The 27566-nt window shown below is 37.9% G+C and overlaps 2 protein-coding genes, 2 long non-coding RNA genes and 1 pseudogene across 6 annotated transcripts; 2 read left to right on the top strand and 3 right to left on the bottom strand.

Annotated features, from left to right (window-relative positions):
* Nucleotides 1–2593: 2593 nt before the first annotated feature.
* LOC136245328 (uncharacterized) lies at nt 2594–8347 on the bottom strand (annotated as a pseudogene).
* Nucleotides 8348–8521: 174 nt separating this feature from the next.
* LOC136245327 (uncharacterized) lies at nt 8522–9635 on the top strand. Its single transcript, XM_066036809.1, has 3 exons — nt 8522–8822; nt 9021–9281; nt 9538–9635. Exons 1-3 carry the CDS (start codon nt 8657–8659, stop codon nt 9633–9635), a joined length of 525 nt encoding a protein of 174 aa, XP_065892881.1. The 5' UTR covers nt 8522–8656.
* A 247-nt stretch (nt 9636–9882) lies between these two features.
* Nucleotides 9883–11487, top strand: LOC136245326 (uncharacterized). The gene is made up of 11 exons (XM_066036808.1): nt 9883–10003; nt 10375–10443; nt 10529–10557; nt 10615–10665; nt 10718–10771; nt 10842–10925; nt 10976–11062; nt 11119–11157; nt 11257–11292; nt 11352–11381; nt 11440–11487. The coding sequence occupies exons 2-11, from the start codon at nt 10437–10439 to the stop codon at nt 11485–11487; spliced, it is 465 nt and encodes a 154-aa protein (XP_065892880.1). The 5' UTR covers nt 9883–10003; nt 10375–10436.
* A 7865-nt stretch (nt 11488–19352) lies between these two features.
* Nucleotides 19353–20613, bottom strand: LOC136245620 (uncharacterized). Of its 2 annotated transcripts, none has more exons than XR_010696020.1 (7): nt 20524–20613; nt 20087–20445; nt 19933–20024; nt 19836–19883; nt 19731–19781; nt 19597–19681; nt 19353–19542 (listed from the first exon to the last, which is right to left on the bottom strand). It is a non-coding gene; the product is annotated as an uncharacterized lncRNA (long non-coding RNA). The 2 variants fall into 2 exon arrangements; XR_010696019.1 differs by having other exon boundaries at nt 19933–20043; nt 20092–20445.
* Nucleotides 20614–25845: 5232 nt separating this feature from the next.
* Nucleotides 25846–27168, bottom strand: LOC136245619 (uncharacterized). 2 transcript variants are annotated; one of them, XR_010696017.1, is made up of 6 exons: nt 26600–27168; nt 26510–26546; nt 26409–26459; nt 26296–26356; nt 26101–26241; nt 25846–26044 (listed from the first exon to the last, which is right to left on the bottom strand). It is a non-coding gene; the product is annotated as an uncharacterized lncRNA (long non-coding RNA). The 2 variants fall into 2 exon arrangements; XR_010696016.1 differs by having other exon boundaries at nt 26510–27164.
* Nucleotides 27169–27566: the final 398 nt, after the last annotated feature.

Below are 27566 nucleotides of genomic sequence, written 5' to 3'. Positions count from 1 at the left end.
ATGGCGGATATTTGTAACGGAATGCTCCAGTGGCATTCCGATGTCTTGACACCCATTATTCCTCAGAACATTAGTGATTCAAAGAAACAAAAGCATTGAGAAATCACTCTGCTGGTTGGTTTGTGAAATTCACAGTGTTATTTGTAAGGTAGTTGCTCTAATCGTATATTTCCTTTTTCAGCCTCAATGTCTTGATATGGCAATGCTCACACACAAATTGTCATAGTTAATTATACATCATTATCAAGAGTTCATATAATGTGGGAGAATAGAATACTTCAACAAAAGCATCACTTCTCTTACGTTGCTGGTAAGTTTATATTATATTGATAGACTAGTCTAGATCTACTTATTACTGTTTTACCATAGACATGGCCATGGGCAGGTCACGTTTAGTGTGCACATAAACAGTCGTGTCGACAGTGCAATGCAAATCTACAGGCCCTCTTTGTATGACTCACCAACTCTTCAAGGGTGGTGGAAACTCCTGGATGTGTTTTCAGCAAATAATCTCGAAATAATCACCCTCTCGAGCTCATTGCTGGAGTCTATTGATATTTCCTAGGACCTCGCCAATCCAGAATTCATAGGATTTACACTGGTACTATCAAATCCCCCCACACCCGCTAATTCTGAAATCCTTTGTCACAAGTGACGGTATATTGACCACAAGTGACAGTTCTATTGGCGGTATATAACCCACAATCAGTATGCGAAGCGGGTGTATTACTGTGCACTGTTTAAAGAATAAGAGGGGTCTGAAACTTCTGTCTGACACGGTGAAATGGTTGATTAAGGCAAGGATGAAGGCATATGAAGCTCCAGTGATCTTATGGTGAGTTTTGCAATAGCGCATCATTCAGACTTGTGTAATTGCTCATTATACTAGTTACCGTTAAGAGTTAATGTAATCGACATTGGCATCTACAATGATGCTAGAAGCTTGGTACATTAGTTTTCCATTATATAATTATCATCAGAATTCAATTAAATTATGTAACTTTTCACTGAAATCACATGCGTTATGACATCATGTCCTACTCCCCTGTTAGGCGTGTGTGGGACTTCCACTGCGAGTGTGGCAGACTTTTCCATTGCAAGGGATCTCGTTCTGCACCAGTGATACTGTGTTAGGTTATGGTTGTGCCAGGTCCAGTTCTTCAGATCCATTACACAGCTATTGTCAACTGACAGGCTGTTCAGGGTGTACGCACAATCGAAGGGTTGCAGGTTCATTGCTTGGTTATGCCCAGTTTCTGTTGTTGTTTCCTTAAGCAAGAAAGTTAACTCACATTGCTCCAGTATATCCAACTGTATAATAGGGGACCTGGTGTCAACTGGAGAAGTAGCCTACCCAGCTGTAACATCAATGGGTACCTGGGGAAGCAAATACCAACCGTTCATGCCTCACATACAGGTGAAGGCCAAGGTGGGACTTCATGCACACACCTTCACTTGTGAGACATGGTATAGCCTCCTGCAATCCCCTGGTGAAGATAAGTTGTATTAGGGATTTTTTTTGGAAATGCTTTAGCACTACCAGCTGCTCCATAGGCCTTTCACTGGAATCACCCTTGGCTTGGTTACCATAGCACAGATTTGGGGGAGGGGGGGGGGTTGGCACTGCTTGAAGTTTCTTAGTTTACTAGATTGGTATATCCCCAGTATATGGAACAGTTAATTGTTTGTTATTTTAGTAGTTTTTCAGTAAACACGCATTCACTGATGTTTTACTGAGCGTCTAAAACTTAGTAAGACAATTATGTTCCATATACTTAAAGTTACTGACATTTTACTATCAGTACAACTGGGTACAACTACAGTAAAGCAGCTTAACAAATTAGTAAACTAAGAGCCTTCAAGCAGTGTGGAAAGCTCTGAACATAGTAGTCCTTTCATCAAAGTGTGGATTGGTTGCTATAAAATCTTTTGTGACCTTTGTAAGTATTTAACATTTCTCTGATGTGGATGCCTTTGAATTATGTTCCAATGGAGTTCCACTGTCATCGTATTTCCAAGTATTTGAGGATATGTCCCAAATTATTTTGGATATATACCGGTGCTTAGAAGTTCACGATTAATAATTATTAGTTATGAATTTAGCAAGTAATTGTGCGGACATTAGGTATTACATTACAGTGAAAATTAATTGTGCAAATACATTATATTAGTGCAAAATGTTGATGGCCTTCTCATCCGGCCTGTGCTTTTTGGGGGTGAGGTGCTTTTTGGGGGTGAGGTGCCACCTGTTGTTCTGTTCGACTGTAGTTTCCTCTTTTTTATGTCTCTGTTTTACTTTAGTCTTTCCTCATTGGCCATAGTCAGTGTCTCCCTGAAGTGGGTGATAGCATTGGCTGGATCAAGTCCCTTCATTGTGGCCAGGGATTCATTGGTGAGCTTCCTGATGTGACTATCACAATTTTTGATTAGTTTGGTTAGATGCTCCATGATAGTTGCGGCTAGTTCTTGTTCAGCCGTAGTCAGTTTTTGTATCCACTTGGGGGTGACTTCCCTGTTGCCTTTGTACATGATGTTTGGCTCAATTTTTCCAGGTGGTACACTGCCACGGGCCAGTGCCATCCTGATTGCCTCACTACTGTATGTCTTTTTGCCTTGTTGACCTGGCTAGTTGAAATCTAATTTTCACTAGTTCTTTCTCCAGCCGGAGCTGTTCAACAGATGTTGAGTTGGTTGTTGGCTGCTCATCAGTGATGAGTTGTGTTAATAATAGGTCATGATCATGATCATTATCTCTGCCATTCCCACTTGTCATCTGGCTACTGCTACCGTTTGATGATGTTGTAGGAGTGGCTGTATCCAATGTGGGGCTGGTGACAGCAGTAACAATGGCTGCTGCTGATGAAGAGGCTTCACCATTATGTATCAGTGACCTTCTCCCTCCAAGGGATGATGACATCAGATCGTTAGTGGCAGATAGTGTGCCAGTTGTAACAGGCTGTACCTCTAGCTATGTCGTTGTCAGAGACATCCTCATCCTGGCTGTTGGTCTTGATCTGACTCTGTCCATTACACTCAGTTAAAACAAGTTAAATCAGTTTGTATTTTTTTTGTACATGCACATTAGTGAATTTGTAAGTTTTCTATTAATTTTTTCTGCATTATTCAGAAATGTATCAATTGTGGCTTTAAAAATTAGGGTCTGATCCTATGGTGTCTACCCATACAGAAATTACATAGTTGTTATTGGCTTGTAACAACCTAATGGCTACATTGTTGTACAGCTGTTCACCTTGTTACAACCAAATTACCACTGCATTACCACCTTAAATTTTTTTGGTGATCTAATTCAAGGTTGTAACTACTTTGTTTGACACTGTAACCACTATGTTGGTTTTGTAGCCATATAATGGCAATTAACATGCATTATAGCTATATAGCACAGTTTTGCATGAAAGATAATATGGTGACCATCATGATCATGTTCACAATATATTTGTTAAAGTTGTATTTTTAAACTGCTAAAATGCATTTGTGAGCTAGCAAAAGGATTAATGTTAATTCTAGGCATTTCAAATTACTCTCAAGCCAGGGTGGGCCGGCCATGGTCTAACCAATTATTTTAGTTGAAGATTAAAGCTAGCTACCTGTTTACCAGATCTAGACATGAATGTAGCTTCCCAACAGATGAATTGGTTTGTTGTTGACATCATTTTGTTGCCAGTTTTATATAGATGTTAGAGAAGCCTTATTCTCATGTCACCACATGCTGTAGATCTTGTAAGAATGCCCTTGGAATTTATTGGAGCCTGGCGCTTATACAATATATGTGTGCAACATCATGCAAACGCTAGTAGTGGACACCAATATCTTCTAGTACAGAAGACTAGCTATAATGGTTAAGAATGCAGAATGCTTTTGTTACTGGCATGTGCAGACCCTGTTATTGTAGTTACCTTAGCAATAATAGTTAGGATTAGTCTCACAATCAGTGGTCTGGTGGTGAGACTATAGCATGTGATTGGGTAACATTTTAAAATATTACAATCTCAAGAGTCTAAACTCCATGCGGCTCTTGATTTTTACCACGTTTTGATTTAGTTACAGCAATTTAGCCCACCCAATGTAAAAAATAGCAAGCCAACTCTGAATTTGTTCTGTTGTATTACCCAGAATCTCCATTGCTGCCTATAAGAACTGTCATCAAAGTCATGTGCATTAATTCTTCTCTATTTCAGTGATGTATTCAGTTTACACAAGCAAAGATAATTACAGCACAAATTTGTGGTAACCTATTAGAGAATTTAATTTTGATAATAGTAGTTTCTTCACATAACCACCAAAAGCCATACAAGAAACCAACTGCAAATACTTGAGTAAGTGCCAACACTACAGCATAGTATTACATACACTGAGTTATATATAAACTTTGAAAAGGGCACAACTTGTGATTTTGTGACTATATACTTTGCATGAATAAAAAAAAAACACTACAGCATAGTATTACATACACTGAGTTATATATAAACTTTGAAAAGGGCACAACTTGTGATTTTGTGACTATATACTTTGCATGTATAAAAAAGGACATCATTGACCCAACCCAATAAGTTTTGTTTCAACCACTGGCATATATACATCCATTTCCTTAAGATCATCGACAGCTATATTCATGAATTTAAGGCATATGTAAACAGTTGCTATGTTAGAGGTTTACAATTTGGAAATATGCTAACATACACAGAGTCTGTACAGTCTTTGACATTAATTATCAAACATTTGTCAATCAAATCTTGTGGCTTCATTACACAAAGACTGGTACCCCTAAAAGAAACAATGTTTATTATTTTGCGAATAATTATGAACTTATCCTGTACCTGAAAGAACATTTATAAATATGATGATCTATATTTAAGTAAGAGATCTGCTCATTGCAAAGTTGTTCTTGTGACGTTGAAAGACGATTGAAGAAGATAAAGCAGTTTTCATTATGTATTAAAATGACCTTGTGTAAAACCCCTACATTAACTGAGCCATCATCATTTCTTAATGTTTTCCTTGAATCCTTTATGATCACTCTGTTGTTTCATGCAACAAAATTTGTGGAAACACCAACACTGGTCCATTTATACTTATATTCAATGATAATAATAAAGCTTTCTCCTGATCATCCAACCATATGCTTTGAGGTTTTCCTAGTATGCTGATTGATTCGGTGATCGACACAGTGTTTTTGTTGCTAAGAAGTGACATTAAACTAAGTTTAGCATATAGATATTTTAATATATACCTTTTACTACTGGAGCACATTTTATGATAGAAGTCCATTTCCAGACTATCATCGGCCAATAACGTTTCAGCATATGTTGGTATCTTCTGTAGTTCACTTATATGCTTTATTATCTGTAGAAACATATTATATACTGAATGGCCTGGTAAGACTACGTATCTTTTATACCTGCTTTTCTATTCCTGTTGAGCTATTGAATAGCTTGAGTAAGTCACCATTTGCAGATTCAAAGAAAAAGCAGGAATGAGACCATAAAGGTCCAAGGTTTCGCACACAGTCTGGTAGATGCATCAAAGAATGCAAACAGACTGTCAAATAATGCTCACCTTCAGAAAAGCACAAGAATATACATACACGTATGTGACTTTACACAATTTTTTACCATAATATGAAGGGAAAACATAACAATAATGTTTAAACAAACTGAAGCTGTATTGAAGATCTTGATCGCTTACACAATCCTTAAGTAAAAGAAAGGTTCCTTCTACTAACAATAAGTGATGTTCATAGTATGCATCTGGCAATATTCCATGAAGAACAACAGGGCTATAGTGTAGTAGCCACATTTGTAACTCATGTGCTAAATGAAATATAAATACGTATTATACGTTTAAAGAAAGTGCTATTTATATACCTTTCCAGTACTTCAGTGTGGTTGATACCTTTCTAGGCGTCCTTTGAATTTCCTTAGTAGGACGGATAGAAGTTAGTCTTTCATCCACTATGTTAACTTTAGATCCAATATACCAAACTTCTTTATGATAACTTGATTGAAACCACAAACGCAACAATAGTCGTGTTACTACAAGCAGTATACAATGCATGTAGTCTATTGCAACTCCTTTAACAAGGTCAAACTTGGGCACCACAGAAAGCCACGATGGCCCTTTAACTCCATATTCCTACTGCATTAACACCATGAATCAACAGCACAAAAATATAGCTAATGCTCAACTAACAGAAGTTCCTTCAGCAGCAGCTTTTCTGGAAAAAGCTTTAGATTCTTCACTGGTTCTAGCTGGACCTATTGGATCATCCAAAACAAAGGGAAAAACTTGAACTCTTCCCCTAGGGCCAGTCTTCACAGTTTTCCCTGCATGATGATAAAGTGCATTTTATATGATTATACTTGACAACTTCCTTTATGAAAGAGAAACTGAAGAAGAAACCTGTACTGCTACCAAGTAATCACAAAATAATTAGTCTGCTTACATACACACTTGCCATGGGACCTGGAGCATACACCTTGCACAGTGCCAAGAAGTACAGTGAAAGTGCATAGTCCTTGCTAATTAGCTTTAAGTACATATTCTTACATTTATTATATATCATTACAGTATTGCAAACATGCTCATTTCTTTTTCATTTATATAGGGTTCACCTGCATATTATCTACTAAACAAATGTACAAGATAGACTTCATGACAGCAGAGTTATGTGAATGTTGTATCTCTTGTTTAATGTGTATCATTAATTTTGTGCATTCTCATGATCACTATTTTTTTGCTACACACTGTACGGAAGCTTAGGTCGTGACACTGTTCACTTGTAAATTAAGTAGCATAATACTATAATAATTAGGGGTGCAACAATATATCAATATATTGCAATATGTTTTATCGCAATACAATACAATGTTCTCTTTCAGGGACCTATATAATAATAATATAAAATTATACACATTATTATTTTAAGGATATACATAAGTGTATACTTATTAGATACGTATGCGTGTGTCTTACCTAATAGATGGCGGTAATTCATTAATTAGTAAATGTATTGGCCAAAATGAACATCCTGAGGATTTAAACACAGGAACCCCATCAGTGTTCAGCTGAAAAGATATATTATTTGACTTTGATAAAAAACCATTGGAAACCAGTTGCTGATACACAAAGCCATCCTTTATGTCACAATATGCATCTTTTCCTTGGAAAATTTTCAATTGTTTTGTATATATCTTTTCCTGTAGAAAGTATATCACATGCATGTACAAACTTAACTTACATAATATATGTATGTAGCTGCAATAGAAACAAAATGAATGTACATGCATGTAATGATCGAAGCTACTCTTATAATATTATTGCAACAGACATAAAAATTTGGAAAACTATAGAGTATGTATGGTATACGCATGTGTATACATATGCAACTACACTGTTTACTACATATAGCTTAATTATATATTACGTACTTTGAAGGAGTGTAATCAGCTGTGATTGTAAGGGCACTTTGATAAATGAAGAAATACTCCCCTTATCACAAGGAAGTTTACAGTGGATACAACATTCAGCTGACTCTGTTATTTCACTAAAACAGTGGCTGCAAAAATAAACAAATTCTAAACCATTGCTATCGAAAGGTAATTCTTTATTGAACAAGTATAGTGATCCCGGAAAATTATTTGCAACTGGAAAATGCAATTTCATCAGTTCTAACATGTCACTCAGTGCTTCTTGTGAAAGTTTATGCCTTATTTGAAATTTTTTGATCAGTATCATACTTGTTGACAGAGAAAGTGGGCAACCGTTAAATAATACTGGATTATTGGACACTATCGTATCTAAGTCAGTGGGAGCACTTGAAAGCTTATCAACATCTACTGAACTAGGAATAACAGCCTCAGTCCCAATATCAATGCTGAAATCTTCTTCTGAAATGGCATTATCTGATATCTCTTCTGAATATAAATCTCCTAGTAAATATGCTGTTTCAGTGAGGAGTTCTTGATCGCTATCTTCAGGTAGCCCATTTATCATAGTAAAGTTAGATCCCTGCGGCTCCGTTGACTCATGATCCTCTACGTGTTCCGTGTCTTGTAACTCCGAGTGTTCCGCCAACTCTACTTGTTCCAATAGTGTTCATGTAAGGGGTACGAATCGTTTGCTCTTGGCTCTGTAAGTCTGCATGAAATGAACAAGGTGCATCATAATCACAGGGTTCAATCGGGGCCTCGGTCGCGTCTGGAGCTATATCATTCACCACCATTGCATTTCGCTCCCTCTTCCTCCGATACCTAGTAGTTCTACTCGCCACTGATTTTGAAAATGGGTCTGAATAGAGTAAGTGTTCGTTGTATGTTCGTCTGCCGGCCATTAGGGAACAAGAGAATAGGCTCAGTCACTATGATCATTATGATCTTCCTAGCAGTTTGCTCGGCGGGGGGTGGTGTACCGCATATTATGTCATAAATTAAATTGTAACCGTGCACATGATTACGTCATTATTAGACATATTCGAGGAAATACTAAGTATAAGGACAGCCTCTGTTTTGGCGGGAAGTCCAACCTTCTAGTAGTCTCGTCTGTTTGAGTTGGTGTGCAGCCTTACCTATACAGTTATAGCTACATAGCTACGTGCGTAAGACTTTTACAGGAGCACCTTTGACCTATAACTGTGGCACTGATGTCTAAGACTAATAGTTTTGTTCTATTGCGATGGCTTTTAGATGAAAAACTCAGCATCGAGCCAATTTCCTTTGCAAGAAAGGGAACCAACGTGTATACTGGCGCGCTTGGGGATTTCAAATGGGCAGGAAAGTATTATGAGGCAGAGGTGTTGAAGATGTCAGGTGAGAGAACTTATACATATGCAATAGGAAGTAGGAATCCACGCATGGATATTGCTAGATATTTATGGGTTATCATAGCCATGTAGATGTTGTACATGATATTGTGTATGAGTGCGCAGTGTAGCTATATTATGCTATATGCATGCATGTGTACTGATATACGCCTCACAGTAGCCTCATACTGACTGACCCATATAGATGACAGGCAGGAGCTTAACCGTGACTTAGATAAGTTGTTGGCTGGGACACTCACTAGAGAAGACATTCTTACATTGGATGATGCTAGAGTCACCAGTTGCAGCACTGAGAAACAAGAAATTTGCAGTGCTGAGAAACAAGAAGTTTCAAAAAAAAGAAAATTGAAGTCAGTCAAGCAAACTCAGATGCCAGCTAAGAAACCTAAGTCAAATGTTGTGTGGTCTAAAATTGAATCAGCCAAGCAGAGAGCCAAGGAAATATGTAAACTATATATATGTGTGGCTACAAACAAGTTGTATAACCGGAACCCTACATGTGTGGGGAAATGATACATAACAATATGCTGTAATTGTTAATATAGCTATCCTCATTTAGTTGATTCTTCACAAGATGAGTCGAGTCAGAGTCAACATCATATGTGTGGCTACAAACAAGTTGTATAACCGGAACCCTACATGTGTGGGGAAATGATACATAACAATATGCTGTAATTGTTAATATAGCTATCCTCATTTAGTTGATTCTTCACAAGATGAGTCGAGTCAGAGTCAACAACAGGAAGGTCAGTGTTTTCTATTTGCCATAGACACCATCTGTCATACTTTAATAACTTAATGAGTAGTGGTTAGGTGAGTTGTGATCATTTTAGTGGTGCATGTGTTGGTATCACTGTACAGTTATTATATACCTGTCTACTACAGTTGTTTCTCTTGTAGTTGATTCTGAATTCATGTTAGAAGAAAAGCAGCAACAGAAGAAGGGTACATAGTGTTTTGCACACAACACATAATAGCTGTCATGCATGTTTTAAATAGTTGTAGTTATGTATGGCTGCAGGGTGTGTTTGGTGCATGCATAAATATGTTCAGTGGTGTGTAGGCATTTGTAATTATGTTCAACTATGCAAGCTAGCTATTAAATTTTATCCATAGATGATTCTTCACAAGATGAGTTAAAAAAGCTAACTCAGCAGTGCCAAAAGGGTAACTGTGCTGCAATTGTTGACATTATCAATCACTTGGTGGTGTATGTGTGCTCTGTATGTCTAGAACAGAAGTTATACTTGCAACATAAAGTACAGTTGTGTAAAGTATTATTATGGCCTCTTTAATTGACCAAGTATGCATGTCTGGTACCTATTATAACTACAGAGATAAAATTTATGGCTATAAAAGTATAATACCATTGTAGGATTATAGTTGCTGTAGTACAGCCTTCATGCATACCCATAATGCTTCTGTGATTGTCAACATCTTTAGTTTTTGTGATTATACGTGTACCATAATAATATGATTTTGTTGTATAGTATTCTGAAAAGTATTATCTTTCATGTTTTCTTTTCTGAATTATTAAGACAAGACAACTATCGCAGCTCTAGAAGAAGAGCTTCGTACTTTAAAGAAGCAGCATTCTGCAATGAAAGGTGCATTCCTGACTATTTGTTGGAATACTATTATGTACTTGTACGCTTGCACACACTTTTTTTTGCCATTGTTCATTGCCCACAGATCAGTCCTCAAGAGTATCTTCAGCTGAGGTACACAAGGGCACATATTACAATTTTGTTATAACAGTGTACATTGTATGTATATAGAGCAAACTTTCCAGTTCCCAGACAAGACATGTCTATTCCTTTAATGATGAGGTACGTACATGAATTAAGCATAAAATAGTGTGTTGATGTCTATACATTATAGCATTTCAAGATGAGTAGCACATACCAATGCAATCCATATGTGGTATCCTCTATGGTATGCTATTAGTGTCATGCATTTTTGTACAGTATACATAATTATGTATTTAATGTAATTATATTTACAGCAACCTCATGGTACTGGAACATTTTGTGGCAACAATAACTTGTATGATGATTATTACGATACATCATTCCAGTCTAGTGTTGAGGTCTGTATTAATTTTATCACAGTGAATTGATATGTTTCACTCTACTTAAGTATTCTGATCTGGATTATGATTATGACAACTACTATAACAGTGGATGCGAACCTGGTAAACAATACCAGAAAAATGTTTTAGTTAAGGTAAACACGTACATACATGTTCAGTTTTTGGCCACATATTCCTTATAATGTTATAGACTGTGAGCAATGGTGCTGCAGGCCAAGATTATGATTCGGTAAGAATTATATTAGGCACATCTCTGATCATGATCTAGCTTATGTATATCTTCAATATCTACTTTTGTCTGGGTGGTGATGATGACTGACAAAAGCAGACTGGTAAACACTACCAGAATAATGCGATAATGAAGGTATTATTAATTGATATTGGCTGTTTATCCACATTAAATATATGCATTTTGTCACACAGGCTCCCAGCAAAGATGTTGAATCATACAAGGTGTCTACATATTGTTGTGCATGTACACTTCAGATACATTCAAATGTTTTCTATATAGACTCCTAGCAAAGATCAAAGAGCTATCAAGGCAAGCAATTGCAAGTGAAAATAGCTAGTTGGATCAGTTGACACATTTTAGGCAGAGTCACCGTTGGTGGAGCTCGTGCCAGGACATGGAGTCCAGCTGGCAAAACGGCCAATATGAATGCTCCTACAGCCAGTCGGCTTATTAGAAATCTGATTGGAGTATTTTTTACTCCACAGACATTGGCAGTATCCAGTGCATGTGGTAACAGAGTTAACCCACGTCTGGACCAAGATATTGTTGAAACTTGTATCTGTAAGTTAATTATATATATATATCTAATCCAAAACAGCCAAGCTGTAAAAAAAGAGTGCGGCCCTGAGAAAGGCTATGGTGAAAAAAGATGTGAAATCCAAGGTGGCGGCCAAGAAATGGCTGTGATGGTAGGTTAATGGTAAAAATTTTAATAACGACAATTCAGGTGAATTTTGTGCCAAGACCAAGCGGCACCAAATTCACCTGAATTGTTGTTATTAAAATTTTTACCATTAACCTACCATCACAGCCATTTCTTGGCCGCCACCTTGGATTTCACATCTTTTTCACCATAGCCTTTCTCAGGGCCGCACTCTTTTCTTACAGCTTGGCTGTTTTGGATTAGATTTCACTTATTTTTGTATTTGTATACCCCAAAGCCGGCCTATGGCCGGCTTTAGGGCTTTTTAACCTGTCATTTTTTCTTTACTACAGGAAGAAGAAAAGATGAAGCAGGGTGATTTCTTTGTAGCTGACTCCTCTGCAAGGTGACCCTTCTAGCTGATCTCTCTACCGGATGACTTGTTTGTAGCTGAACTCTCTACAGGGTGGTTTGTTTGTAGCTGAACTCTCTACAAGGTAACTTCTTCTAGCTGATCTTTCTACAGGGTGATTTGTTTGTAGCTGAATTCTCTACGAGGCAATTTGTTTGCAGCTGAACTCTCTACATGGTAGTTTCTTTGTAGCTGAACTCTCTACAATGTGACTTCTTCTAGCTGAACTCTCTACAGGGTGACTTGTTTGTAGCTGATCTCTCTACAGTGTAATGCTGAACTCTCTACAGGGTGATTTGTTTGTAGCTGAATTCTCTACAAGGCAACTTCTTCTAGCTGATCTTTCTACAGGGTGGTTTGTTTGTAGCTGAATTCTCTACAGGGCAATTTGTTTGCAGCTGAACTCTCTACATGGTAGTTTCTTTGTAGCTGAACTCTCTACAATGTAACTTCTTCTAGCTGAACTCTCTACAGGGTGACTTGTTTTTAGTTGAACCCTCTACAGGGTGATTTGTTTGTAGCTGAACTCTCTACAAGGTAACTTCTTCTAGCTGATCTTTCTACAGGATGATTTGTTTGTCTCTACAGGGCAATTTGTTTGCATCTGAACTCTGTACATGGTAGTTTCTTTGTAGCTGAACTCTCTACAACGTAGTTTCTTCTAGCTGAACTCTCTACAGGGTGACTTGTTTCTAACTGAACTCTCTACAGGGTGATTTGTTTGTAGCTGAACTCTTTGCATGATTGTTTCTTTGTAACTGAACTCTCTACAAGGTAACTTCTTCTAGTTGATCTCTCTACAAGATGACTTGTTTCTAACTGAACTCTCTAGAGTGTGATCTGTCCATAGCGGAACTTTTTACTGGGTGATTTGTTTGCAGCTAAACTCTTTGCATGATTGTTTCTTTGTAACTGAACTCTCTACAATGTGACTTCTTCTAGCTGATCTCTCTACAGGATGACTTGTTTCTAACTGAACTCTCTATGGTGTGATCTGTTCATAGCGGAACTTTCTGAGTACTGGGTGATTTGTTTGCATCTAAACTCTTTGCATGATTGTTTCTTTGTAACTGAACTCTCTACAAGGTAACTTCTTCTAGCTGATCTCTCTACAGGGCAATTTGTTTGTAGCTGAATTCTCTACAGGGTGATTTATTTCAGCTGACCTCTCTACATGATGGCTTCTTTGTAGCTGAACTCTCTATTAGGTACCTTCTTCTAGCTGATCTGACTATAGGGTGACTTGTTTGTAGCTGAATTCCCTACAGAATAACTTGCAATGTAATATAACTGAGTAAATTATACATGCAGCTGAATGCTTTATTAGGGTGACTGTTCTATTAGAGTATCTCAATCTCGCATTTGCTGCACATAGTTGCCTTTCGAATCATAACTCAGTGATTTGTAATCCGATTCTTCTGTACTACTGCAAGAACTTTCCATGATGATTATTCCAGCTACATACTGATTTTCAGCTCGTTGTTCTAAGCGGTTTGCCTGGTAGACACGAAAACTAATAGTTTTTTTATTCATAAAAATCGATCGCGTAATTTTGACACAGGTTGGGTTTTGTGTCATATCTCCATGGTCTCTATTCCGATTCCTTTCAAACCACAAAAAGGCACTCCTACGATGGTTGCTCCATCTACATATCAATTATCAACTGATTCCTCCAAGGGGTTTACCCTGTAGGCGTGACAGACCTTCGACCTTATTTTACGCAAATAATCGGTAATAACTCCGTGAATGTTCATCGGATTCCTACCAAAGTTGGTACACCGATCCGCCTTAATGAGCCCTTTAAGTGTGCCAAATTTCAGCCCGATCCGAGCACGCACTCGTGTTTTATGGCGGATTTTGCGAAGTGTGCGAAATGAAGAAGTAGAAGAAAAAAACGAAGAAATTAAAACGAAATTTTGTTCGCTCGTATCTCAGAAATGGCTGGAGCGATTTTCTTCAAATTTGGTATGTGGACTCCCCTAATGCACCTATCAATGTCAAGCCCCACCCCCCCCCCCCCCCAGTACGGGCTATGTGGGGCGTTAGGAGGGGATTTGAACTTAAATTTTGCCCCTAGGGGTGGGGAATTTAAACAAGCGCTCTATAGTAGCATAGATCCTTTACAGTAGTTTTATAAGATAGTGAAGCGCAAGAGAACACGTGATAAAACTGCAGCACCTCGTGTACTTTGTCACTATGGCTTCTGTTTTTACAACACGTTGGTTGTCAAATCCCCTTCCTATCCCCACCTCATAGGGTGGGACTATGTGGGGATTTGACCTGATAATTCACCCCCAGGTAGGGGAATTTGACTTTCCACTTGATCAAATCCCCACTATATCCCCACCCTTCCCGTACTGGGGGTGGTGGGGCTTAACATTGATAGGTGCATAACTGGGCGGCATGTCTCTAGAAAATTTGGTTCCAATCGGATAAGGGATCACAGAGCTACATAGGTGTGAAAATTGCATTTTCTTTCTTCCTGTTAATATACTCACGGTGTGGCGCGCCGGCTTCTTGGGCCGCACGACACACTATCGTGTGTCTTGATACACTATTTCAAAATATAATAATTATTTAACGTTTCAGATTATGTTCAAACAAAGTTTGAGAATGCCACACGAAGTCATTTGATCGATCAGATTAATGACAAATGTGCCAACTTTATAAGGAAGAGGAAACCTCCCAAATCATCTGGACCTGACAAGAACAATGAACAATGAAACAGTGTGTACATGCAGTTTGCAATTAGATCATAATAATCATGGTTATATGTACTGAAATTATGGGTAGCTGCTTGTGGGAGTCCATATAAAAAGAACTACCATGTGACAACCTTGTTGACAAGGTTGTGGTTACATAGTTACATGCAAATGACAGTTTCAATTACAAAGATGTTATTCCCTAGTAACAACCAAAATGTACATACTTGTTACTACTGCAAAAACAGGTTGTTACAACCAAACTATCTAGCAGTGGTAACTACCTTGTAATTTCTACATGGGTATACACTGTAGCTACTTGAATGGAATGTACGTACATATGTGTGTGTGTATTTGTGTGTGTGTCAGTGTCACATGTTGTATTGTATTCCTCCAATGGTTGTTATTCTTGTGCTTAAGGTTGAATGGGATAACTAGCTCAATGTTATTGTTCCTCGCTATGCGTGTCAATGCTGGCGTCAACCACTGGGGTAGGATTACTACAGCTCACCCCCCTACATATACATATATAGTTGTCAGGTAAAATGAGACACACACAATAAAATTATTACATTTTGCATATTGTTGGTTACACTAGTCAAGCATTACATACTCCTGAATACCAATTAATTTGGGAGTGACTACAAACACTTTACCAGTTTCGCTGGATATAACTGCATCATAGTGCAAGTTACGAGTATAAAATAGTTCAAAGTGATTAATCTTTGACACAGCTTCAACAAATTCTGATGGAAGCTGAATGCTTCTGAGTTTGAGGGGATAAATTACCTCCCACTGGTAATTCTCTGGATTTTTCATGGAATATTTGAGGATCAGATGAGCTCATGTGTAATCACATATTTTTTTGTTTTAGTTATTATTCTGTGGTGATGAGGGGTTGCTGCTATCAGTGCTGTTGGTAGAGTAGGTGTCTGGTCTCCTTGACCCCAGCAATGAAAGGTGGCCTTTCGTTGCTGGGGTCTATCTCACATATTATTTGTACTCTCATGTTGTGTTTACATTCTCCTTTTCTGGTATGTGTTGTCAGTACAAAATGGGTCAGATTGTCCAGTGATTTGTTGTCCCAATTTTGTTAGTTGTGTGTTTGTATTGAGGATGTGTATGCATATCAATTTGATGTGTGTTTGTATTTAATTTCTTGTAGTGCTCATTGATGAGCTGGTAGAGTGGTGTTTACACACATGTTGGAGGTCGTCAGAGAGTGACTTGTCCATACCGTGGATAATTTTCATACAGTTGTTTTTGTATCCATGCATTGGATTTGTAATGCACGGCAAGACACTTGAAATTTATCAAATGTATATCTTCTATAGTTTCTATTATTTTGGTAGTCTATATTTCAATACTTATTGGAGCTGAATTTTGTAGTAGTGTAATATGGGCGGCATTGATCAGAGATACAGTTGGCTGGTTGCTGGGAGTAGGGGCTCCTGTACCAACTTGGCAACCATCATTCGGTGTGATTGGCTTGTGGAGCAGATCACCATTGGACATGTTGCCTAATACCGTTTCTAATATCTCGGCCGTCTGGGGTAGCTTGTCATAATGTGTGCATGTGTTTGGGGGGAGGGCCCTACAGGCTGATTGTTGTGATGTAGGGTTATCCCGATGCTGGATGTAGTTTGTGTTGGCATGCTCTATTCTTGCAGGCTTGGTCAGTCGTTGGCAATAAAAATTTGCTAAGGATAAATGGCATTTTCTGGTTAATACAAAAAGCATACTATACTATTTCTAAGGAGATTGATGTTGGCATGCCCCCACAGAAACTTTAAAAGCAGCATTTATTTGTTAATCCTCTAATCCAATCATTCACTGTCACTTTAGCACAGGAAACAGCCACTGTAGTTTGACTGTTCTACAAAATTGGACAGCATTTCATCATGTTTGTAACTTCTGATCTTTCACAGTACGTCATTATTGAGCAATCAAATATTTAATAGAAATATCTGTAATGTTAACAATTTTAAATCTGATTTATAAACCATCAGCAATACTTTCACACCCATAGCATAATTCAAGCGTGAGATGACTTCATCCCAGAGGCTTGATTTGATTGTATCTTAGATTTACAAGACTATACAATATACAGTTGTTACAAAATCACACAACTTCTCAAATACACACCACCTACTACTCGTGAAAGCCCCCAACATTGCCAATTGCATAACCCCAAAATCAATGCACGCTCTGTATTACATGGCATTGCACTAATAGTTGCTAAGCCTCAGTGTTGGCCACCAGGATGTCAAGGCTGAACATGCTCTGTTCAAAGGTGTAGAAGTTGCAGTGGTGTATGTAGTTGGTGTGTGAGTACACACATTTAATATCTTAAAAGTTTACCTGTCATATGCCTTCATCCTTGCCTTAATCAACCATTTCACCGTGTCAGACAGAAGTTTCAGACGCTTCTTATTCTTTAAACAGTGCACAGTAATAAGAACGCAAAAAACGCCTATAGGCGCTTACGGACTCTACCAGCGTTTCCGGTGTAACGTCATTTTTGTGGTTTAAAAGTGATCACGTGATCCGTAGGATGTCTGTACATAACGAAACCCGTTCAGTAGAGGGGGTTCGCATATATTCACTCGATCTGAAGTCCGGAAATGATGTAATGCACAGAAATTAAAGCACTGCACGTTCTTCCAAATACCGTTTTGGCGCAAATCTTGGTGCGGTTTCAGTTTCTCCTTAGAAATGTACCGGTGGAGTGATGGTCTGGCTAGTTCTGGGCCTAACTATTATACCGGACTTGCAACGAATCTAGAGGAAACTTTGGAAGCTCACAAGCAACAGACCAAGAGCTGTTTTGACGAGGTCGTCTATTAACGAGAAGTTGGATGTGGGTTTAATTTAAATAGCTAACTTGTATCTGGTGCCTATATTATCTCATTAATTGTACAGCATATGTGGTAGTCTCTTAAAATTGAACAGAATTTGTATAGCTTTCCATGCACAGTATCATAGGTGTCTTGAGCCAGCATAGCTAAGCTATAAAATTATTCAGACAAAGCCTAGCTACAGCTACTGGAAATGTCAGTAAAACTATATGCCAGACAGTCTTCACTTTACGGAAGTCATGAATTCAAAACATGCATGCATATCATGGTGCACTTTCAAATGGAACTAGCCATGACATGCATAATGTTTCCTGGACATGTCTTGCATGGAGTATTTAGCTATACCAAATTGTAAAATTGTATCAAGTAATGTATCAGTAATATATATCAAACAGTATGGTAGTACTGTTTAAGTAGGCTTTGCATCGAAAGTGACGCGCGCCACCAAAAATAACGCTCTTTAAAAACTGGCTTAGAAACTTCTTACGCGACAAAAATCACCTTTACGGAATAATACTAGTCCATCTAACATCAAATGTAGCATTAAAAACAAGAAAACACTTACTAATGGCCGGATATAGAATTTTTTTTTAAAATCGTCAAAACTTGAAATTTCGTCTCACTCACTGACCACAGTCGCAAGCCTAGAGCCCAAACGAAGCAACGCACGGTCCCCATTTTACGCCACAACAGCAAACTCACCGGTGGGATGTGCCTTTTGGGGTTCCGACGAGTGTACGCCTTGCGCGCCTTGTCTTTTCTTTTATCTTCAATCAGGCTGCTTGTCTTCTTCTTCATCCAACGAAACCATACCAAGGCGTTAAATTTCCATATCACCACAAAATTATTTAAGGTGCTTAGACTACGCTACTGTATGGTCCCCGACTGTACAGAGGTACCAGTACTCCACGATAGGTCACAAGGTCACGCCCATTCTTTATTCTACGTATTATCGATCTATCGATCGAGACCACGATTACCACGCCCCTTTTACACTAGCTGTCTTTGTGACTACACACCCTCAACTTGGTAGGCTGATTCGATACTCTAGTCTAATAATCGATCGAAACCATGATGCCCACACCCCTTTTTAGGGCAAGCACTTCTTCGCAGGCTGACTAGATATACTCTAATACAGCAGTCACCCTAATAAAACAGTCACATGTTTATAGCTAGCTGTATGCTTTAACAAAAAAACTAAACAAACTAGTATATTAAAAATTATAAATTTAAAAATGAAGTAGGGTTTCAGGCTATAAAAAGTAGTGAAACAAGATATGAACAATGGTAGCTATTACAGCATAGCTCAGTGGGAAATCCCTACTTTGGCATTGAACACAAAATAATTGTTATACCATGCCAAACACTGTTAAAAATAAGGAGTAACTGTTACTCCCCTAGGGGAGTTCCCAGTGTAGGGAGGATTTAACACCCCTATATTTTTGTGGAGAGTAACTAACACCCCACAAAGGAGTAACAGGAACTCTTTGAAAAATCTATTGTAGGGAGTTCTAGTTACTCTAGGAGAGTTTACATAAGCATGCAAGGCGTTTCCGTTACTCCATGAAATTCTGCAAATAACTCCGTATAAAATTTCAAATGATGTTAAAGACATACAGCAAAACTGTAACAAAATATTTACAATATCCAGCTTTATAATATTGGAAAGTCTCTGAAAAAAAGAGACCAGTAGCAAGGCTTCATCAGCAAACGATGCTTCACTGCCACTTCACTGGAGTTACTTCCTGCCACATGACATGTTATCAGCTGTTGTAAATGGCAGTATAGTAAAGAAATATTCAACAATCATATACTTGTTACCTTTATGGCTGAAGGTACGTCACACACAGTTGCCAACAAAGTTGTAAAAACAATTCTTCCAGATCAGCAGCATTGGTAGTGTAAACTAAAAAGGCAAACAGTTGCTATCATGCAAAACAGCACTTTTTTGCTACCTGGAGTTCATCATTTTGTTTGTCTATTTGTTCACTGATTTCTTGTGGCACCTGTAATATATGTTTACAAATTGATGCATAGTCACTGTATGTTAACACACTTACTGGATGTTGTAAAAATTCTATGTTCTCAGTGACATTGAGACATCCATGCTAAAAAAGTAAACATGTGCTTACGTAACTATAAACATTATCTCCTTACAGGTCAAGAATAACTTGGAAAGTTGATGAAGTTGAAGACACACAATGTACATTGTATCAAAGATTCTTGTTAACTGCAGACGATACATCTTACTAGTTAATTCCATTGAATCTGCTTGTAATTATGTAAAAAGACAATGATACAGGCTACTGACCTTACCAGGCAATATCATTGTGTCCGGCTGCTAACGTCAACTGAAGGCAGACGGACATGATATGTACGCCATGTTTAAGCTAAGTGGCTTTCCTCTCCTCCCTCAAGTCTTCAACTTCTTACACACTGACTACTAGTAGCTAGCGGTGAGCTTGAATGGGCTGAATACTGTACGTACCAGTCAGTGCGGATACAACTGAGTCCGCCGAATTTTATTCTCTCTTTCCCTGAGTCTTGAACTATTTCTTCCGTATCACAATAAGGCGCCTAAACCCTCACGAGCAGTGGTGACTTCTGTTGGAGCCAGTTTAATAAACCGGTGTGTCACACGAGACGACTCAGATATGAGCTCAAACGTACCTGAAGAAACAGTGAACGAGATAGACTCTAGTGAACGTCCAGTAATTATTCACAAACAAGCAAACAGTTTAGTATCACCTTTCAAGCACTACAATTCCTCAGTGAAGCAAACCGCTTTCAACTACTCAACACGGCTCTGTTGTTAAAGAAGCCGTTTCTATGGCAATACTCTTCACTCTAAATAATGCGCTTGTAATAGAAATTGTATTTAATAATTATACATACGTATTTCAAAATATTCTTGAGTAAAAATTCGTCCTGTTTTCGTACTCTCTGTTTCCTTCACTATGTCTTGGTTAGCCTGTAAAATAAAACATGAGTAAATGGCTGCCATTGAAAAGGAAGCCTAAATAATTACTTTCCTTTTTTACATTGAGTGGCTAGAATTGAACAGGTTAGTTAATGGAGAAAATAACATAGTGAGACAGCTATAACCTGCATGTGGCTCATTCATATGTGGCCTCAGCCATACTGGCTCACTGAGTTCACCTTAGCTACTAGCTAGCTGGTAATGGGAACTCTTCAGTTTGGTGCCTTCACTTACTTGGAGTTCTCTTTACCCTTAGTGGGTTACTGTTACTCTCCTAGTAATCCAAACTCCCCTTTCAGAGTAAAATATTTCACTCCCCTAGTTACTGTTACTCCCCTGTTTTAACAGTGAAGAAGGGATTTAATACTGAGCTATGCTGTCCATTGTTCATATCTTGTTTCACTACTTTTTATAGCTTGAAACCCTACTTCATTTTTAAATTTATAATTTTTAATATACTAGTATATATATACATATGGGTCAAGTACTGTTTTATAAATGGCATGTACCACTATGTACACAGGGGAAATCCTTGGGTATATTCATAGACAGACAGCCATGTCCTTCAGTGAATTCATTGCCAGTTAAATTTTCGTTGTTGCAACCAATGCTACTAATTATTGCAATCAGTCTGACAGACATGCACCACTTACCACTCAACAGTCTTTCTCTGATGATTTTTCAGATGCATGGCATTTTTAATGTATGGATCCCTTTTACTAATGCGTATGTGTACTATAAACTGAAGCTAAATAAATAATCACCTGTAGTTAGCATTAATTTTGGTACGATTTCAAGCAATGAAGAAGTGTAGTAGCAGGTTGCAGTATACTGTATAGAGGGAAACTTTGGCAGTGGTGAACAGCTGCATTTGGCAACATAAACTTTGACAAAATGTTTAGCTATAAAGATGCTAATCTGAGTAATTGGTGGGTTAAACTTTGGTAGATTTGTAGCAAGTTTCCAAATTTGTAAAAGTTTCCCCTGCTAAAGTTTCCTTCTATACGGTATTATACTTCTAATCACTGACCTTTTCATAGTTTCTATAATAGTCATATAGGATCACATTTATTTTGACAGGAATCCACACAAATATTTTGGGAACACACTATCAATGGACAAAAAGTATGCTTTGAGAATACTCCATTTTATGTGTCTGAAATTAGAAAGATGGAATGCCAGTTTGGAAGCCACTATTACAAAGACAAGAGCACTGGCAAAAAAACATGTCTACAGAGAACACGGAAAAGAGGTTGTACTGCTCACATTGAAGTCCATGTGATTTCCCTGTTTCCAGAATATAATATAAACTGTCCTTTTCTGATGGCATGTCTGGAGTGAAGAAGGTGAAAGACATTAAGCAAAAGAAATTGCAGGAAATCAAGAATAACCTAGCAGAACGCACATCAACTGTGTCCTCAGAAAGTTGTTATTTTGTAATTTTGCCAAATGAGGAGGCACACTCTCATGACATTGATAGTCCAGCTTTATATGGCCAACGAATCCATCCAAAGCTTGACTCTAAAATCTATGAGCTGGTTGCAGAAGGTATTACGAATGTACAAGAGGTGAAAAATCATCTCAAGCACTATGTTTTGCATGTTTTGTATGTTCATCAAAGACGAGATCTTACAGACAGAGCTTATTTTCCTAACACTAGTGATGTCAGAAATCATGTCTATCTTGCGCAGCGTGCATGCCAACTGTCTAAGTTTTACTAGGAAAATTTGAGACTTAACCCTTTATTACCGAAGTTTTTTTTACAAAACCGCAAGTGTGAAAACTTTTATGGCTTGTGTGAACTGTGGGCGATACGAGTGGACCCCACCCATTAATTAACCCATCAAGCTATATACCGTTTGATAGCCATCTCTCTCTTCTACCAACACAGCTAGAATACTTACAGATCACACACACAACTCACGCGCTATGAAGCGAAGAAAGCGTATCTTCTCCGTATCGCCATGGCATTGAAAGATGGGCGCCGCCATCTTACTAATCAACTCGATGACATCACACTATTTATTTTTAGAATCCTTATCACGTGGGGAAAGGAGTAATTCCAACTAAAGCCTCCTAGTAGCAGGGAGAAGGCGAACATGGTGTTTTAAACAGGTATTATTGTTTTGTATACGCTATTTTATATTGCCAAGTGCCATAACTTGCCCATGCTTCTTCCTATCGCCGAACGGTAAACTTCATTAAAAACGCCCGGTCCTTCTGAGCAGTTTGGTAACAATTTCAGCTTCGTAGCCCCTAGGAAAAAGGAGTTATGGCTCCGTTTATAAAGGGCACTCGTTATGGCAATATATTAGCCATTCGATAATAAAGGGTTAAAATTGAACACTGGAAACAAGATAACCCCACTGCATTGTATTTCTACCGGCCATTAGGGACCCGCCGATTATGCTGGCATAATAATGAGCATAATAGGTACCTGAAAGCATTGAGCATAATGCTAGCATAATAGGCACAACACTTGTGCATTACCATAATTTCTTGCTTATCAAAATACATATCACAGAAAAAGATCGATGTACTCTAATAGAACAGTCAGAGAATCAGACAGCTGACTGTTCTATTAGAGTATATCGATCTTTTCTGTGACGTGCATTTTGACAATCAAGGATTTAGAGTTTGTGCTTCAGCAACTTACTGTCTTCCCAAAAAAGTACAAATTTACTAAAAAACATGGGAACTGAGGTATAAATAACAAGCATAATTTGAGCATAATGGGTAAATATTGAGCATTAATTTAAGCATAATAGGAAAAATTTTGAGCAGTGCAGCATAGCATAATAGGTAAAATAATGAACATAATCGCGGGTCCCTACCGGCCATTCATAAGTCCTGAAGACATCAGCAGCACCTCAGAGAACAATAGCAACCAGACCTTGCTCTTTGTTCACCAGGAGGCTTGGCAGCAAGATTTGCTATCTAAGTATGGAAACACAATCTCCTTGATGGATGCTACATACAAAACAACAACAAAGTATGAAATTGCACTATTTTTTGTCACTGTTAAAACAAATGTAGGATATAGTGTAGTGGCAAACTTTGTGGTGCAATTTGCAGTGTTGGGCAAGTTACTTTGTAAAAGTAACTAGTTAAATATTACTTGCAACTGAACTATTAAGTTACAGTTACATATTACCCATAAAATAAAGTAAGTGTAATATTATTACACTACAAGGTAACTTCTTCTAGCTGATCTTTCTACTGGGTGATTTGTTTGTAACTGAATTTTCTACAAGGTGATTTGTTTGCAGTTAAACTCTTTACAAGGAAACTGCTTCTAACTGATCTCAGTACAGGGTGAATTGTTGGTAGCTGAACTGTCTACAGCGTAACTTCTTCTAGCTGATCTCTCTACAGGGTAATTTGTTTGTAGCTGAATTCTGTACAGGTGATTTGTTTGCAGCTGAATTCATTACAAATTGGTTTCTTTGTAGCTGAATTCTCTACAAGGTAACTTCTTCTAGCTGATCTTTCTACTGGGCGATTTGTTTGTAACTGAATTTTCTACAGGGTGATTTGTTTGCAGCTGAACTCTCTACATGGTGGTTTCTTTGTTGCTGAACTCACTAAAAGGTGATTTGCTTGTAGCAGAACTCCTTACATTGTATCTAGTTTCTAGCTGATCTCTCTACAGGGTGATTTGTTTGTAGCTGATCTCTCTACACAGCATAATTCATACACAAATACTGACTGTATTTATTCCGTCTATGTTGTGGTATTGGAACTAATAGTCTAAAAATGCTACTTAGGCTCAAACAAAAATAGACCACAGCCCCCAATAGTAAATAACATTAGAGTCATTTATAGATTTGAGGTTCGTTTTATCTTGTTATAGGGAGTTTTTAAAAATAGTTGTTCCAATACTGAATAAAGACGGGGTTAGAATATGTAGTATTGGAACAATATTTTTGCTGTGCTACAAGTTGATTTGTGTGTAGCTGATCTCTCTGCAGGTTGAGTTATTTGTAGCTGATCTCTTAGCAGGTTGATTTGTTTCTAGCTGATCTCTCTACAAGTTGATTTGTTTGGTGCTGATCGCTCTAAAGGTTGATTTGTAATGTTTGTAGCTGAACTCTTTACAAAGTGTTTTGTTTGTAGTTGACCTCTCTACAAGGTGATTTTGTGTAGCTGACTTCTCTTCAGGGTGATTTGTTTCTAGCTGATCGCTCTACAGGTTGATTTGTTTGTAGCTGAACTCTCTACAGGGTGATTTCCTGTAGCTGATCTCTCTACAAGTTGATTTGTGTGTAGCTGATCTCTCTACAGGGTCATTTGTTTCACAGCATACTTCATACACTAATACGGACTGTATTTATTCCGTCTATGTTATGGTGTTGGAATTAATAGTCCAAAAATTCTACCTAGGCTCAAACAAAAATAGACCACAGCCCCAAATAGTGAATAACATTAGAGTCATTTATAGATTTGAGGTTCGTTTTGTCTCGTTATAGGGAGTTTTTAAAAATAGTTGTTCCAATACTGAATAAAGACGGGGTCAGAATATGTAGTATTGGAACACTATTTTTGCTGTGTTTGTAGCTGATCTCTCTGCAGGTTGATTTGTTTTAACTGAACTCTCTACAGGGTGATTGCTTGTAGCTGAACTCCTTACATTGTGTCTAGTTTCTAGCTGATGTCTCTACAGGGTGATTTTTGTAGCTGAACTCTCTACAGGATGATTTGTTTCTAGCTTATCTCTTTACAGGTTGATTTGTGTGTAACTGATCTCTCTACAAGCTGATTTGTTTGTAGCTGATCTCTCTGCAGGTTGATTTGTTTGTAGCTGATCTCTCTACAGTTGATTTGTTTGTTGCTGATCGCTCTAAAGGTTGATTTGTTTGTAGCTGAACTCTCTGCAAAGTGTTTTGTTTGTAGCTGATCTCTCTACAGGGTAATTTGTTTATAATGAACTCTCTCCACAGTGACTTGTGTGCACTGCAAAAGTATAAACTTTGTACCATATTTGGTATAAATGGGTGGCCACATGGGGCATACCTTTCTCAAGGGTAACCCTTACTCTATTTAGCCCCAAAAGAATAACCTTTAATTTATACCTCCCAATAGTGTAAACATTATACTACATAATTTATATTTTTCTAATAATTATTGTAAATACAAAATAATACATGTGTACAAATGTCTCGACAGGTCCTTTAACAGCTTGCTGGACATAGAGAAACCCTCGGAAGTCTCCAGATCAACTGTCAATCTCCAGACCAACCATGACAGCTGCAGCTCATTTGTACTTCTCCAATGTTGTTTCACTGGATCCTATTGCATGTACAAATGACACGTAAAGATACATTGTACATGAACACAATACTTACTTGGTCTACATGCTACACACACACACACTATAGTAGCTCCACTGCACATGGATTAATGCCATCATCATCGTAGTATAGTAGTTCAACACATTCAGTCAACTTCACACATAGCCTATAATGTCATCTCACAATGGGTGCAACCTAAAAAGATAGACATATATAATGACCTGTGAATTATAGTAGCTGTAAACTCACCACATTCAGTTCACTTTAACCAATATTTTATACACATTATGATGAACAGCACATGTCAATCCTGTATAAAAAACCAGCATAAACAGTGATGAATAAAACAATCACCTACTTACTATTTCAATAGTCTATGTAAGCAGCTGTAGTGTAATTAGGTCCTTGTTGGCCTGTAAACATGACCACAACATAATGGCACCAGGTGACCACAATTACTTACCTTTTCAGATGCATGCCAAAGTACCCAGCTTGGTGGACTGCACTTAAAAGAAATGATATAATAGCAGCACACAAATATTACTTCACTTACTTCAACAACATGATGACGTCGACAAGGATGCCCATTTTGGTGCCAAATTATCCAAGTTCACTAAAATCCACCCTCGTTTAGGTCGCTTCGCCAACTATCCCTTCCGTATATGCATCATAAACACAGGCGAGTCTTCACCGTGACATCTTTTTGCCGAGTCCACTTAGATGTACAATCGAAGACCTTGCTCGACGGTAGGTAAAGATCATCGCTCTCGTACAAATGCTGTGTTCTAGTGAAACAAGAGTCTACAATGTTTGATGGAGCGTAACTCACAGGCAGTGTAATTAAGAAACACTTCTTCCACTTCAACGGCAAAAAACTGGTGGGCTACCATGGCGACTAAAACTTACTAAAAAATTATGACAGTAAACGGAAACGTACTACATTTTTTAAGTTAAAAAAATGCACAATAATTAATGTAGAAAAATGTACAGTTAGAGTTCAGGGTAGCTACAGTGTTGCTTGCTGACTTGATGACTGACAATTCAATCTCAGCGTTGCTTGCTGACTTAATATATGCACCACTCTGAAAAAAAGACAATAAAATTAACGACAAGTTAGTTGAAGTGCAAACAACTACAAGAACCATTTCGAAAGGTAGTCGCTATCATAAGGCCTACAGTATAGTGGGTTTGATTTAACCTATTGAAGTGACTACCCCTTTTATTATACAGCATATTTTGTCAATTGATGATACATATGTGCATACTATACCAGCACAAGTACATGTACTTTTGAACACCAACAGCCGATTCTTGACCAAACATGTGATAAGTTACAATTGCTGCTTCACATTAAACATTAACTTAGATATATGATTTAAATGTAGGGACCCACCGATTATGCTGGCATAATTTTGAGCATAATAGGTACCTAAAAGCATTGAGCATAATGCCAGCATAATAGGTTAAATATTTGTACGATAGTGTAAATTCTTGCTGGAAAAATGACAATTACAAAATAA

This window comes from Dysidea avara, chromosome 15 (assembly GCF_963678975.1).
Source record: "Dysidea avara chromosome 15, odDysAvar1.4, whole genome shotgun sequence".
Classification (NCBI taxonomy): Eukaryota; Metazoa; Porifera; class Demospongiae; order Dictyoceratida; family Dysideidae; genus Dysidea; species Dysidea avara.
The sequence above is the reverse complement of the archived record's forward strand: the minus strand, read 5'-3'. Positions and strand labels throughout refer to the sequence as shown.

Excerpts from the sequence above, each read along its gene's own strand:
- LOC136245327 (XM_066036809.1), top strand. The coding sequence starts at position 8,657 with ATGTCTAAGACTAATAGTTTTGTTCTATTGCGATGGCTTTTAGATGAA. Across the intron at positions 8,823-9,020 it reads AGAGGTGTTGAAGATGTCAG|ATGACAGGCAGGAGCTTAAC; the intron begins GTGAGAGAACTT and ends TGACCCATATAG. Across the intron at positions 9,282-9,537 it reads GCAGAGAGCCAAGGAAATAT|TTGATTCTTCACAAGATGAG; the intron begins GTAAACTATATA and ends ATCCTCATTTAG.
- LOC136245326 (XM_066036808.1), top strand. Across the intron at positions 11,158-11,256 it reads CAGGCCAAGATTATGATTCG|ACTGGTAAACACTACCAGAA; the intron begins GTAAGAATTATA and ends TGACAAAAGCAG. Across the intron at positions 11,382-11,439 it reads AAGATGTTGAATCATACAAG|ACTCCTAGCAAAGATCAAAG; the intron begins GTGTCTACATAT and ends TTTTCTATATAG.